At 39.6% G+C, this 13,922-nt stretch overlaps 1 protein-coding gene across 1 annotated transcript; it reads right to left on the bottom strand.

Moving 5' to 3' along the window:
• Window positions 1–1,884: 1,884 nt before the first annotated feature.
• On the bottom strand, window positions 1,885–12,439 carry zgc:114119 (uncharacterized protein LOC619273 homolog). Its single transcript, XM_041810002.1, has 5 exons — window positions 12,269–12,439; window positions 11,359–11,598; window positions 9,496–9,654; window positions 5,727–5,816; window positions 1,885–2,816 (listed from the first exon to the last, which is right to left on the bottom strand). The coding sequence occupies exons 2-5, from the start codon at window positions 11,584–11,586 to the stop codon at window positions 2,721–2,723; spliced, it is 573 nt and encodes a 190-aa protein (XP_041665936.1). The 5' UTR covers window positions 11,587–11,598; window positions 12,269–12,439; the 3' UTR covers window positions 1,885–2,720.
• Window positions 12,440–13,922: the final 1,483 nt, after the last annotated feature.

Raw genomic sequence — 13,922 nt, 5'->3', positions numbered from 1 at the left:
GGCCCAGGAGCAAAATGCGACCCATGGTCCATTTTTGATTGGCCCACAGCAAATTTGAGAAATTAAATTAAATATGGCCCTCACTTGAACTTAAAGCTTGTACTTGACTGTACAAAAAGTGGTGATACTGTTCTCACTTTGCAAACAAACATTTTGACAATAAGAGTTCGTTTTTTTCGTGACTATTTGAGACAACACAGTAAATAGCAAACATACTGGCAACCAAAACAATTACTATATTTTGATTCATAATGCTCTTATTGACTATAGCAGCAAAGAGCAGTACCACTAGCATTCCAGAGGCAGAGCCAGTGGTAGCCACTGCAAATCAGGGTCGCCTGAAATCTGACTGGCACCACCAAAATCCTGCAAAATGATTGGCTATTTGCCTTGTCAGCCATTATAGCCATTTAGGCACACCCAATCACTTAGCATATCTTATCCTACATTGGCTTTACTAACTTTAATTTCCTTAAGGCAAGGTGTATGAGTGGCCACACCATCCTTACATATTTCTGTATGTGGCCCTCTGGGGGAAAAGTTTGGACATCCCTGCCTTTAACCATGGCATAAATACATGAAAAACTGTCTTGCCTTGGCAATAGTGGCTATAATTCACTTGAAAAATAAAACACAGGTATCACAGATCAACTTTAAAATAGACCAGGACTTTGCTGACCTCCAGGGGCGCTCCATTCGGGGCTGGGCCCCAGAAAGCTCTCCCCCTCATCCACCCCTTATGGGCAGCCTTGCATCTCTGCAGATACCACTGATCTTGGCGTGTAAAAAGCTTAACATGGTTTAAAAGTTGCCTGTGTTTGTTGCCATTGTTCTGTTGTTCTTCCAGGACCAGTACCATCATGTGGTGTAACAGTCAACCAAGAAAAACTGCTGGCTAGTTCAGCCTTGATTTCTTATCTTTATCTTAGCACGTAGCCTGGAAACTATGCTACTTATTGCAAAACATTATTACAGAGGCGTCTCTTGATGAGGAAATCTTTGACAGTGTTTTGGCCGTCTCCTGTATGAATTCAGGCTGAGGCAGAAATGGAGCTGTGGCTGGGTTTGAAAGGTATCCTAGGAAACTTTATTATAGTCGGCACTGAGGAATGTCTTGCTTTAGTGATTTGGAAATCCACATATAACCCTGACTGTAAAATGTCAGAAAAAGTAAACTTGCCTGTTTAATAACGAGTGCACAGTCTAAAAAGTTCAGTTTGTCACAGTAGCAAACCAGGAAGTGGTCATTTCTGAGCTGGAGTTAATAGAATTTGCTAAAAAAATGACTGATGATTGACTGTATCAATGTCACTTTCAGCTGAGCAAACCCCTACTATCGCCAACGTTAAGGGAAAATTACCAAAAGCGCATTTCAAATAAAGAAGCATATGCAGCTCATGTGAAGTGAGAGAAGCACATTTTCCTATCTGATGGGTTTGCTGATAATTTGTGGTGTGTGTCTTGCTTACACAGCTGCAATCCTGTTTTTTTTATTTTCTTAAGCAATTAATTTAATGGGAAAAAAGTCTTCATGGATGATTGAATTAGCTGTGAAATTATACTTAATAAGATTACAGCGGCCAAAGTGCTGCCCACTCCTGACACCGCTGCTGTGTTTCTGTGTATCTGGTAGTCATGTCGTCTTTGACACTGTGTTTTAGTGTGGGATCGCTACGCTGATAAACTGTTTGTGTGTAAAAGATGAATACAAACGGTCAGGGGCAGAGTATGCATCACTGTGTGTTGGTGGATGTGGCTGATGTTCTTAAATATCATCTTAGCTCAGTATGACATAATGCATTCCCACATCAGCCCTCAGGGGCAGCATTGACACAATGGTCACATGACTCGGCTGGATTTAGAAGCAGGACACTGGAGTGTGCGTTTGGACGTTTTGTGTACTAAAAAGTTTATTTAATAGAAAAAGAAATGATGCAGCAGTCCTACCATTTGTTCCATAGTTTACAAAAATAAATTCACAGGCAGGAGAGTCTAAACAGCCTCAGGCTAAACAGGTGTGTTGTCTTTCACTCAGGGAGCTAATCTCATTACACACATCCACACACTCACATACACACCTATGTACAAAGCACCTGAGATACGTAGCTGCCAAGGGCCCGATTTGAATTCTGAACCCACGGTGTTTTTACAACTGACGGAGCATAATAAGGGAAATTGTTTCTATTGTAAACACAGCCGTCAGACCAGCTTCTGTGCTTTCTGCAGGAATTAACTGCAATGAATTTAAGCCTGTCTGGTGTCGAGTAAGCACCTGGGGCCAAAACACCATGATACAGCATTTTGGAAGGTTTTTTGTTGTTGTTTTAACCAGAGGCAATTCAGGTTTCAACTCATCGATGCAGGACTTCATAAGTTTTTTGAATGAAGATGGGATGGCAGTATAGCAATTGTACACATGTAAGGAGGAAAACACAGCTGCCTTTAACAAATAAAAACTGTTAGGTGTGGAGTGTTTCAGACTGACAAATGTGTTTTGATCACCTCAATGGAATAAACACCAGAAGTTCTTAAATGAGTTGTGAGTGTACGAAGAGTCTCTGGGAGGAAGTGCCCACACAAAAGAGGTGTTCCAAAGTAGAAGGTCCCACATTCAGAGTCCAACAGAAAGTCCCTTATTTCACCTTATGTCTGCCATAAAGCAGTCCCGACGTCTATACAACAATCCATCTCTTTGAAGGAGAATGGATTTAGAGGTGACATTATTTCCTGAGCGTCAGCATGGCGTTGACATCCCACAGCAGGTTCCTCATCTGATCCATCAGAACCTTCATCTCCTGGTTCTTCTGCCGAACTTTCTGCAAATTAACCACAAAATAATCCATCTTTATACACCCTAGAGCATAGCTTTAAGCTTTTACAATCATTGCAATCTTAAACAAGCAGAACAGAACATAGTTTATAGTCCTCAACTAGTGTGTCAGGACCAGAGCTGAACAATTTTGATTTCTAATTGCAAATATTTATACTCATATTGCAAACTCCATATGAAGAGCAGTATTTCTTATAGAAGAAAAAAATAGACAAAACGAGGAAAGTAGGATTATTTGTAAAACATTCTAAAAAAACGACATTTGAATGTTTGCATGATGTGTAGAGCATAAAAGCTCTGCTGCAAAAACTGAATTAAACTGCTATTTTGGTGCACAAGTCCAACTAAAGAAAAGTTGCACTATCTGCAATTTAAAAATTGCAGCGGGACATTTTGTGATTAATTGCTCAGCCTTAAGCCGGGCATCCACTGTGCAATTTCAAGTCAACCGTACGACAGTCATGGCAGAAAGTCAACTCAACTCTGAATCGCTTACAACGCATGACCATCGCACATGATTCACATGCTCACACTATACGGTCTGATGGTCGTGCCCAACCTCAGTGCTCACACTGTACGAGTGATGTTGAGACAGACTGTCACAGAAATCCATGGAGCTTCCTTTTTAAAAAGTCTCACACACTGAGGGTGAAGTGTTTCCAGCCATATACTCTCTCCCTCTCCTGCTGTCTCTCTCTATCCCACACACACACAGCATCTGCATGCATGTCAGCTGCGATCCAGCTGAAAGTCGGCCTGACTTCAAAGTAAGTCGTGCGAGTCAAAATCTGTGGCTGAATCGGATGAAAATTGCACAGTGTACACCCAGCTTTAGTCAAGACCAAAAGGTGGATAGATGAGTCGTTTTCCATTGGTTGCAGGTGTCTGCATAGGAATAAGAGAAGTTGGGGCAAAAAGTCTTTGCTGTTGTTATTTTTGGGGAGTAATAACCACTGGTGCTTTCATCCACTAAATAAATGACAAAAGGTGGGGTTGGGCAATTGATTGAAATTTAGATTAAACAACAATTAGGCCTCCTTTCAAATAGCAGCAGATGCAACGTTGTGAGTGTCAAAATACCAGTTTAATACATTTTTAGGCAAAGATGTTTTGCTCTACACATCGTGCAAACACTTAAGCATCATTTTTTTCTAGTTTAAAAAAAATCATGCTTTCCTGATTTTTGTAAATGTTGGTCTTATTAAAAAAGGCGTAGACATAAATGATCATTCCCTTCAATACAGCATTTCATAGTGAATTTGCCATGAGTCAAAATAATCCTAATTAGAATGAAATATGTTCTTTTTTTTTTTAGAAATGGGACAATAGTGGGTTTTGAAGCGGCAAATAAATAACTGGAAACCACTGTACCAATCTGCATCTTTTTCACAGTATAAATGGGAGTGGTTGCAATGTTCATTCCATTGACAAAAACTCTGACTAAAAATGTTTGTTTGCTGCTTTTTTTTCCATGAGAAAGACTAGACTAAGACTAGCTAAAAATAAATCTTAATTGACTAAAACTGACTAAAAGTAAGGTTAGTTTTTGTCAAGGAGACCAAAATGAGACTATGATGTATTTTAGTTCTTATTGCATCTTTTGCTTTTCTGCCTCAGATGAAAAAAAGCAGGAATTCCAGGATTGGCAGAGTGCATAGAACAAGCAAGTATTTGGCAAAAATTCAGGCAAAGACTACTGATCTTTTGACAAAAAGATTAAAATGTAAGGACTTTTCATGGACTAAATCTGGACTCTAATGTCATTGAGTTTTTGTCAAGTAATTGTAGACAAAACTATAAAGGGTAGAAATGACTAAATGTGACTTAAACTTATTTACATTTTAATCTTAAGACTAGAAACTATAAATAGCTGCCAAAATTAACAATGAGGGGCTAAAGTATTTAAAAACTGGTTTCTGATTTGTCATCATACAACTAGGAGGGAATCCCAAGGCTTAACCAGTTGAGAAACACAATAATAAACAACCATCCATTTTAGGGATCCACAATAGCATCAGTTTAAATTATGGGCTGTATTTTTATCAACATTATTTTGCCACTGGCTACCTGGCAACAGTTTCTAAACCTGAATCAGAAATTTAAACCTGTCATAAATATTTTAGGAATCAGCTCTAATTCTAACAAAAAAAAACCTTCAGGATTGTTTACTTAAGCTTAATTTGTTGCTTGATTTCAACATATCCCTTCAAGCAGCCAGGGATACTGTAATCTAGTGTCAACACTGCCACCTAGAGGCCTTTACGGTGAATGACATAAAGGCGACACTTTATTTTGTTCTCCTTTTTTAGATTGAGAACCTAATGAGAGCTTTGACGTTCCTTCTTCCCAGAAAGAAGTCAGTTTCCAGCTGTTAAGACTGTGCTATGCTGTAACAACAGAATGATGCTTTTCAAGTGATGCTCAGTGCCAGACTTACTTTATGCTCAATAAGGTATTGAAAGTTGCATGCAAAAAAAAAAAAAAAAAAAAAAAAAAAAAGGAGCATTTCGTAACACACAGCAGATTCATGTGGGATTCAGATCACAGCCGGCCAGAAGTTTGCAGATGTCCTCAAGTAACACATCCTTCCAAAATAGGGCGTGAGAAGTACTTAAATATTTAGCAGTATGAGACTTGCTTCACCAGTTTGCAGTTACTCTACAAGTATTTCAATAATTAATGCATGACGAACTGTGGGATAACGGCACAGGGAACTGTTGCATACTACTTCATCATTATTCAGAAGCAGGTTTCCAATCTGACATGGAAGATTTAGGAGTAACAGCTCATTATGTCTCTAACTTAATGTTGCTTTTTAATGTGTTTTTCTTAATGCAAATATGGATTTTATAGAGAGCATGAAAGCAAATTAGCGTCAACTGAAAAAGGATCATACCTCTAGAACTTCTCTTCTCTCCTGGATGACAGCAGAGCTGCAGGGCTCCACTTTGACAGAAAGCAGCTCCTCCCCGACATATGGCACAAGCTGAAGACACAAAATACATACCAAATGAGGTTTTTTCTACCTCTCATGTGTATGAATGCAATACATTTGCACATTGAAAGCAGGCAGAGTATACTGTATATTGGCATTATTAAAAGAATAACCACAGTTTTTTATACTTGGATGAAAATCCTTCACATTTGATGACTGCCTGGAGTCTGGACCCCATGGGCATCACCAAATTCTGAATATCCTTCCTGGAGATGCTTTCCCAGACCTTTACTGTAGCTGTCTTCAATTGCTGCTTCTTTGTTTGTCCTTCTGCCTTCAGTTTTTTCTTCAGTAACTAAAAAGCTTGCTCTGTTGCACTGAGATCAGGTGACAGACTCCACCATTCAGAAACTCTTTCGATGCAGTTTAAAATTACTATCCCTCTGCATTATAAAGCACCATCCTATCAGTTTGGCAGCATTTGGCTGGATGTGAGCAGAGACTATAGAGCCCTACACTCCAGACCTGAGGAGGCTTGTTTATAAAGTTTTCTGTTAAATCTAGCCCTCCTGTTCCTGGTGGCTTCACCTTCTTTTAAAGTCTCTGAAGCAATTAACGTAGGCTTTAGCAGAAACACACACCACCTCCAGAGTATTCTTGACTTCTCTGGATGGTGTGAAGGGGTTCTTCTTCACCAGGGAAATGATTCAGAGAGCATCTACTTCAGTTTTCTCTGCAGTACTCTAGGCTTTTTGATGTTGCTAAGCCTGCCAACACAGTCTTTTTCTCTTTTTTAAAGAATGAACCAAATTGTTGATTTTGCCACTCTGAAAGTTTTTGCCATTTCTCTAACAGATATATCTTGGGCGGGTTTTCAGCCAAATGCTGGCATCCTACACTCCTGCATAGATAAATCCTTGGACTTCATACTATAGATCCACTCAAACAGCTACACAATGCCAGTTCAACACCTAAAATCATGGTAAAACCTGTTATCTACTTCACTGGTCTTGAAGTAACAAGGTAACAGACTACAACTGACCATTGAACTGCTTGCCAGTTAACTGTCCACATACTTATGAGCCTCTGATGTTGGAGGTACTCTGAATAAAATGGCTATAATTCCTAAATGGTAAATGCCATATTCACATGGACTCCCTTAAATCACTGGTTTCAAAGCTGAGGACCAGCAGGCACTAAAGATCTAAGGCTGCTCTGAGGTTGTCATAATTACATTTGCTCATGTGAAAAAACAATGTGATGACGCACACTGAATGGATACTATGGGCAATTTGCAAGAACGTGTGTTTATGCCTATTTTGTCAGATTTTATCAATGAAAGCAAGTCAAAGTGATGTTCATTTTGACAGCAGTGATGGGGGGGGTCAGCTCATCTTAGTCAGGGGGACTGCAAAGAAATAACATGAAGAACCATTGCCTCAAATTCCCAAGAAAAAGGTCTACACTTCAGTCACCTATTAAATGTTTAATTTCAAAGCCATTTTGGTGGTGAATAGAAGCAACATTATAAAAATTTAGTTGCTGTCCAAACCAACCGGTTGAGCTCAGTTCAAACCAAAAACTTGTGATGCAATGAGACAGTTTTAGAACGTGGCAGAGCTGAGCCGTTGCAGCCCAAATCCTGCCACCTGGTGATGTTTCCTGCAATTCAGCTTAAGTCAGACAGATGGTTACAGTGCATCGCAGGCACAGAAATTTGAAAAGGGAAATATAAATTTCATTTGAAAGGCAGTAAACACCAATTCCTTTACATAGAATCATGCTGTGAAGTTTGGAAATTATTACATCTATAGATGTTTTTTAACGTTTTCAATACCTCTCTCCTACATAGATGAACATCATGCTTAAACGGGAGTAGGAATGGGCGGTAATACAGTAATACCATATACTGGGGTATTAAAATTGCCTCAATTACCGCCATTAGACGGGACCATGTGATGAGTGCAGGTTTTTAAACAAATGCCTTGAAAACATGTGTCTCTCTCTCCACCAGCAGCACCACTGCTAGTGTGTGAAGATGCTTCAACATGATAAATGAAATCCTGCTTATGATTTCATTTCAATCTGGCAAATGATGAAGGTGCTTAGAGCTATACCAGAGTTTTTAAACTCATGGCAACAGTTTTCCCGCGCTGCACAACGCAAATATAAATAATTAAGGCAGATCTTTTCTGTTTAGAAGCACAAGGGACATTGCTTCACACTCATAGATGCTGTATTATAACAGTTGAGGATTTTGATTTTAATTTTTCCTCGTACAATAGGGTAAAGATGTCATATATTTAAGGTATTATGCACAGAGACACGGAGAGAAAGAGCGAGGGAGAGAGAGAGAGAGGAAAAAGGAGACGAAGGATGAGTTCATTCTGCCTTATCTCTTCTTGCCGGTAAGGTGTGAAAACAAAGGCTTCTACTTAAAGGCACTTCCAGCTAGAAATGAGTGATATCATATGCCGGGGTATTAAGAAATAGCCATGTTATTGCTTTAGTCACTGTCATGAAGACAGTGCTGCTTAAAAAAGCACACGTTTAAAAAATAATAATAAATGCCTTGAGAGTCTGTGTCCATTCCAACTGTAGCAACACTGTGTCTGTGTGAAGATGCTTCAGAGGTGATGAAAGAAATTCTGTTAATGATGTCAGCCCAATTTGGCAAACGACGAACGTACACATACATACCAACGCATAGAAACTCATATGCCATGGAATGCCATCAGCACTGTGCACGTGCTGGACGGAGGACGAGGCTCGGCATTGTTGCACTACGAGGAAATAATATTAAAGGCCAATCTTTTATCTGTTTAAAAGCACGCTGGACATTACTAAACATTCCCATGTCCTGTATGATAATAGGTTATTATGTCTCATAATGGCTCTGAAAGGAGCGGAGGTAAGACACATCTGTGTGGAGAGGAAAAGAGAGAAACGTCGCTCTGCTCACGTGGATTGGGGGGGGGGGGGGGGCTGCCGGTAATACTGTATACCCTGGTAAAATTTGGGGATGGTATGACGGTGTTAAAAAGTGGATACCACCCAAGCCTAAACGAGAGTGTTCATGGGCGGAAGTTTCCATGTTAAAAAATACAAGTTATCTTTTTCAAGAAGATAATTGAAAAAAGGGAAATAGAAATCCTGTTTGAAAGGCTCTCGTTTTTCCATCAGTTGCGCATGTAAGCAGGGCACATGACAGTAGCAAATGAGAAATTCAAGGTTGTAGGAGCTAAATTTGTCCTCCAAAAATAAATTATTCTTACCAGATATCTTAGTTATGACAAGACTGAGAGAGCAAAGCATTTTTGTGCTTGTATGTACCATGAAATGTCGCTGCCGCCATATGATGGAGATGAGTTAGTGATGAGCAGGAATCAAACAGATGTTATGCTTTATCAAGCTGATAAAAATTCAGGGAAAAAACTGTAACTTCAGAAATAAATAACTTTAAATCAGAGTTGTTGCAACAGAAACGATGCATTGTCTCCTTTAATATCAGCAGTGTGAACTGGCTAGTGTCTAGAACAGTGCATAGCAGCCAGTTGCAAGCAGTTTGTTGCAAATCTTTGGTCTGAACTGGGCTCATGACAGAAGAGTTAAAGAACTTTCATGCTCCAAATGTTAAATGTAGTGTTTATAAATTACCTCTAAAAAGAGATAAAAAATGCTAAAAGTAATGGGCTCATTTCTAGGCAGATATCTAATGCTCCCTCCTCACCTCTGCTGGCGCCTCCTGCAGGTCAGTGGTCAAGTCCACACAACGCTCGTACAGCAGACGGAGCTTTCTGAAGAGCAAGGCGAGCTGCCGTAGGTGCTCCTGGAGCTTCCCAAAGCGGTCTGTGTACATCGCCTGGCTCTGGGTCACACCATTAGGAAGCTTCATGAAAGAGACACAGCATCTCACAATAGTTACGCATTTATTCAGACAGCACAGTAAATAAAGACAGGAACTGAGGAGGAGGAATGAAGTGCAGGAAAGGAGCCACAGGCTGGATTTTACAACCTGCGCTGCTCACTTCAAGGACAACAGCCTCTGTACATAGGGCTCCATTTGGCTATCAGAACCCCTGTCTTCTTTTGTTTAATTATGTTTAATATATTAGAGCAAGCTGTGGTAAAATACATTTCAAAACCTACTTTGAGTGAGACTGCTCCTTGCTTTCAGAGTTTTTAGTAAAGGAAAAACGTCTCCATTTAAAGGGCAAGGACAAGCTGATAAAGAGGTGACTGATACATTGAGAGACACACAGCAAAACAATCAGAGACACAGATCAGGTGGAGATGAGGGAACACGACAGATACTGACAAGAATGCAAAGCAGATGAACTAGCAGAGACGATGAGGCAAATGAAGACTGACAGACAACAAAGGAAAACTAAAAAAAAACCAGCAACCACTCAGTTCACATCCAAATAAACCAAACAGTAGACAGCCAAGACCAGCCATTTAAATAATTAATATATAATTCAAGATGTTATATGTTGGATTTATAGCTCAAAAATGCCTGGGAAAAAAAAGAATAATTAATGAACATACTGGTTGCGGGTAAAAAGACTTACTGAGAAAAAGGGGAGCCTAGCTTTATATGCATGGATGGAAATTCAAACTGATGTTTACATCCATGGAAAGCATGACTGGATTTGTCAAAAATTTGACAGAAACAAATCTCTTCAGTTGGGAAAATGATAAACTACATAGGCTGAATTTTATTTTCATAAATGAATAATGAGAAAGAGAAAATCACTGAATCACTGATTAATCATCAATCAGGACTGATTTGGCAGACAATGTTTGTCCAACATGTCAATGACTGACATACACTTTGTCAAAATGTTAGTCAAGTCTTAATAAAAGCAAACAAAAAAGAGAGCCACAGTCCTGGTAAACATACAATCAACTGAACAGAAGTTGCATTTCAATATAATGTAAACCAATGCAATTTTAAGAATCAGTCTAACAATTATCATTTGGCATTGTGTCCATATGTTGTAAAAGAATGAACAAAAAATCCCATTAAATGGCTTTAAGTGTCACCCACAAGATATATTTAGCTACCTGATTGAATTCCTTGGTAAGTGACCATATCACATTTACTTTAGATATGATGAATGAAATCAAAGCATCAGTTAACACAACATTCATGGTACCTCAGGAAAAACTTGGCACTATTTGCAAAAGGTTAACATAATGTTTAAGTTACATGTAATGAAGTGCTGATTACAGATATAAATTATGTTTAGATTATAGATCCCATAAACCAAGCTCATATTCCAGTTGGGCTTGCAGTCACAGTTTTCTGCTTGCCTTTGTGCTTCAGTTGGGTCAAATGCAAAACTCAAGATTTGGATTTCTAAGTTAATTTGCTGTGTAGAAAGGCAGCCCCTTAGCATTGGGGCTGTTACCCCTCCACAGGAAACAAATGTGACATTTTCCAGGCATTCCCCTTGATGCCAACTTCCTCTTCACCAACATCTGACAGATTTTCAAATTGAGAAACTGTCACAGCAGCCCCCATAGATAATAGGATTTGTGGGGATGCTGTGTTAAAAAGATTTGATACATACAGTTTGTTGTCCAGTACCTGTGTAGCTCGTGTGATCTGGAAGATCTCCATAGTACGAGTGACAATGTCCTGGACAGTCTCTTGTCCAATCCTGCAGAGGAACACAGGGGAGATCTCCCTCAAAGCTCCCTGAGGAGGCATGGGCGGCTGACCTGGAGCTGAGGCAGCACTGGGCGGCAGGTGGGGCTGCTGCTGCTGAGGGGGCATCCCTGCCATCCCTGGCTTCTGAGGTAAAGACGCTGCCATCACTGAAGAAATCTAAGAAAAAGATGCTAATTTAGATAAAGCCATATCTTGATAAAGTGGCTGAACATGTTTTGAGACTCCTACTTCTTTTTTTGACAAGGTGGTTTACAATATGGCACTACACACAACCGTAAAGACAATAAAATCAACTACTACGGGTGTCACAGTTTAACCTGTGACATTGTTACACTGGCGACCTCAAACTGAACACGTCTATGGCTTTAGTTACAGCAGCTTTTTATTTACTATACATCATGATGTCAGAATAAATTCATCAAATGCGTTTGAATAGCAAAACCTCCCTCTATACAAAGAAAACCTGTTACCACGACAACCAAAGACGCATTCAGCTGGATGTCACCAGTTAACAGGGTCGCAAGTTTAAGTGAAACACCTAAACTAACAAATGACAACGCTGCATTCATTCGGGCAGTTCACGAAGATCTAACTCTCTTAGACTAAAATTTTATAACTCACTTTGAAAACAAAACGTACAAGGTCAACTACTTTACTTTCAACCAGTGACACTTTAAAGGAGACGTTTTTAGCCTTAACTGACAAAAGATTAGCATCTTCTAGCCTGAACGTGCTAGCGAGCAGGCTAACCCACACAGTAGTATGCTAGTTAGCCACTAGCCTGCTAACAAAGCTAGTCTGCTTTAAATTCAAATAAACGGCTTACCTTGACTAACTTCCTTAGTCCAAATGTTGTCACAATATCGTAAATGTGCTCTAATAACGACTCAACTGGACTTTTTGTTATTTACTGCTTTCAAATAAAACATGTTGAGACGTGTTCAGTGATTCCTTTCAAAAAGCACCGCATGTTATTGTTTTAACTGCGTCACTTCCTTTGAAGAAATCAAACTTCTGCCACTAGATGGAGTCAGTGGTCGTTTTCAGGACTTTGTCGAAAGCACCAAAGGCATTGCAGGGAAAGTGGCTTTCAGCCGGGGAGGAAAATTGTACCTGGGCAGAAGTACAATTATTTTCTATTAAACTCCACGGAAGAAGAGAAATTACTGGTCAGTAATTCTACTCAAGGCCTACTTCTGGATATACATCGACTTTTAATACCTGAGAAGGTGCAAAATATAATCTTTCCACAGTGTGCTGTGTTTTTAAAGGTACAACTTCCTAAAAGGAAAAAGTGTCATGAAACAGCCCATTTTGGGTGTAATGTGGAATCGTTCTCCTTTGACTGTTATGCTGTATGGTTTGCAAAAGCCACATATGAAAAGCTGTTTCCTTCTACTACTGAAATTAATTTACATTATTTATTTATTTATACCTCATAAACAAATGTTGTGTACAATATTATGCACATTGAGGTACGAGAGCATATGCTGGTTCGGCACCTAGCCGTGTCAACCTTTGTCCTGTACAACTCTGGCCTCCTGATGGCCTCATCCAGGCCTTAAGAATCACACATTGGTGGTTTTGAGGTGGCATTATAGCTTGCAGGGTTTCAGGACCTCGTTTGTGAGGACCTCGGAGCACAGTGCACAGAAAAGCAGAGGATTACCCTCCTGTACCACACCTGTAAAACCCAGCGACATTGACTCACTTTAAGTCAATGTGACTTTCAGAACTGCTAGAACAATCCACATTTTCCCACATTTCAAGTTCTCTGCATTGCCATGTTTTTAAATGATCCAAACACGAGTAAAAGAACATAATTTTAAGCATATTGCATGTGTTACATATATTGTGAAGCACAGTATAAAAAGCGTAAATGAAATATTTAAAAAGAATAATGATCAAAATTAGAGAACACTTTCAGATACCTCCCAGGAATCAGTGTTAGCCTGGCACCTGGTTCTAATTTCCTATCTGACAAAGGCTATCTAACTGGCAGCCTAACTTCCAGTTTTCACAGACTTTACAAGATAGTGAGTTGTTCTAAAGTGACCGAAACTCTCCGACAGCAGGTTGTCCAGATGAAGGCCACAGGGATGACCCTGCTAGTCATAGCAAGAGAAGTTGGCCAAATCTGTGATTTAAAGAATATTACATATTCAGAAAGTCACAAACTCATTCAAGTCCACCAAGATGGCTGGTCATCCACAAAAGACAACTGACAGAGAGGACAGGATAGCATGGAGAACCTCAATGGACAATTGGTTCACCCCTGCAGCTGGAATTGCTTGCCAGTTCATGATGAACGGGGTAAGACTCTGTCTCATCATACAGTGTCTCGACATTTAAGAGCATTTGGACTGAAAGCCTACTCTGCAGTTACCAAACCACTTCAGTGATGAAAACAAGTTTAATTTATTTGGGTCCAATGGAAAACATGTAAATTGTCAAACTGGGGAAAGACTGAACCCAAAGTG

This window comes from Cheilinus undulatus, linkage group 16 (assembly GCF_018320785.1).
Source record: "Cheilinus undulatus linkage group 16, ASM1832078v1, whole genome shotgun sequence".
Classification (NCBI taxonomy): Eukaryota; Metazoa; Chordata; class Actinopteri; order Labriformes; family Labridae; genus Cheilinus; species Cheilinus undulatus.
The sequence above is the reverse complement of the archived record's forward strand: the minus strand, read 5'-3'. Positions and strand labels throughout refer to the sequence as shown.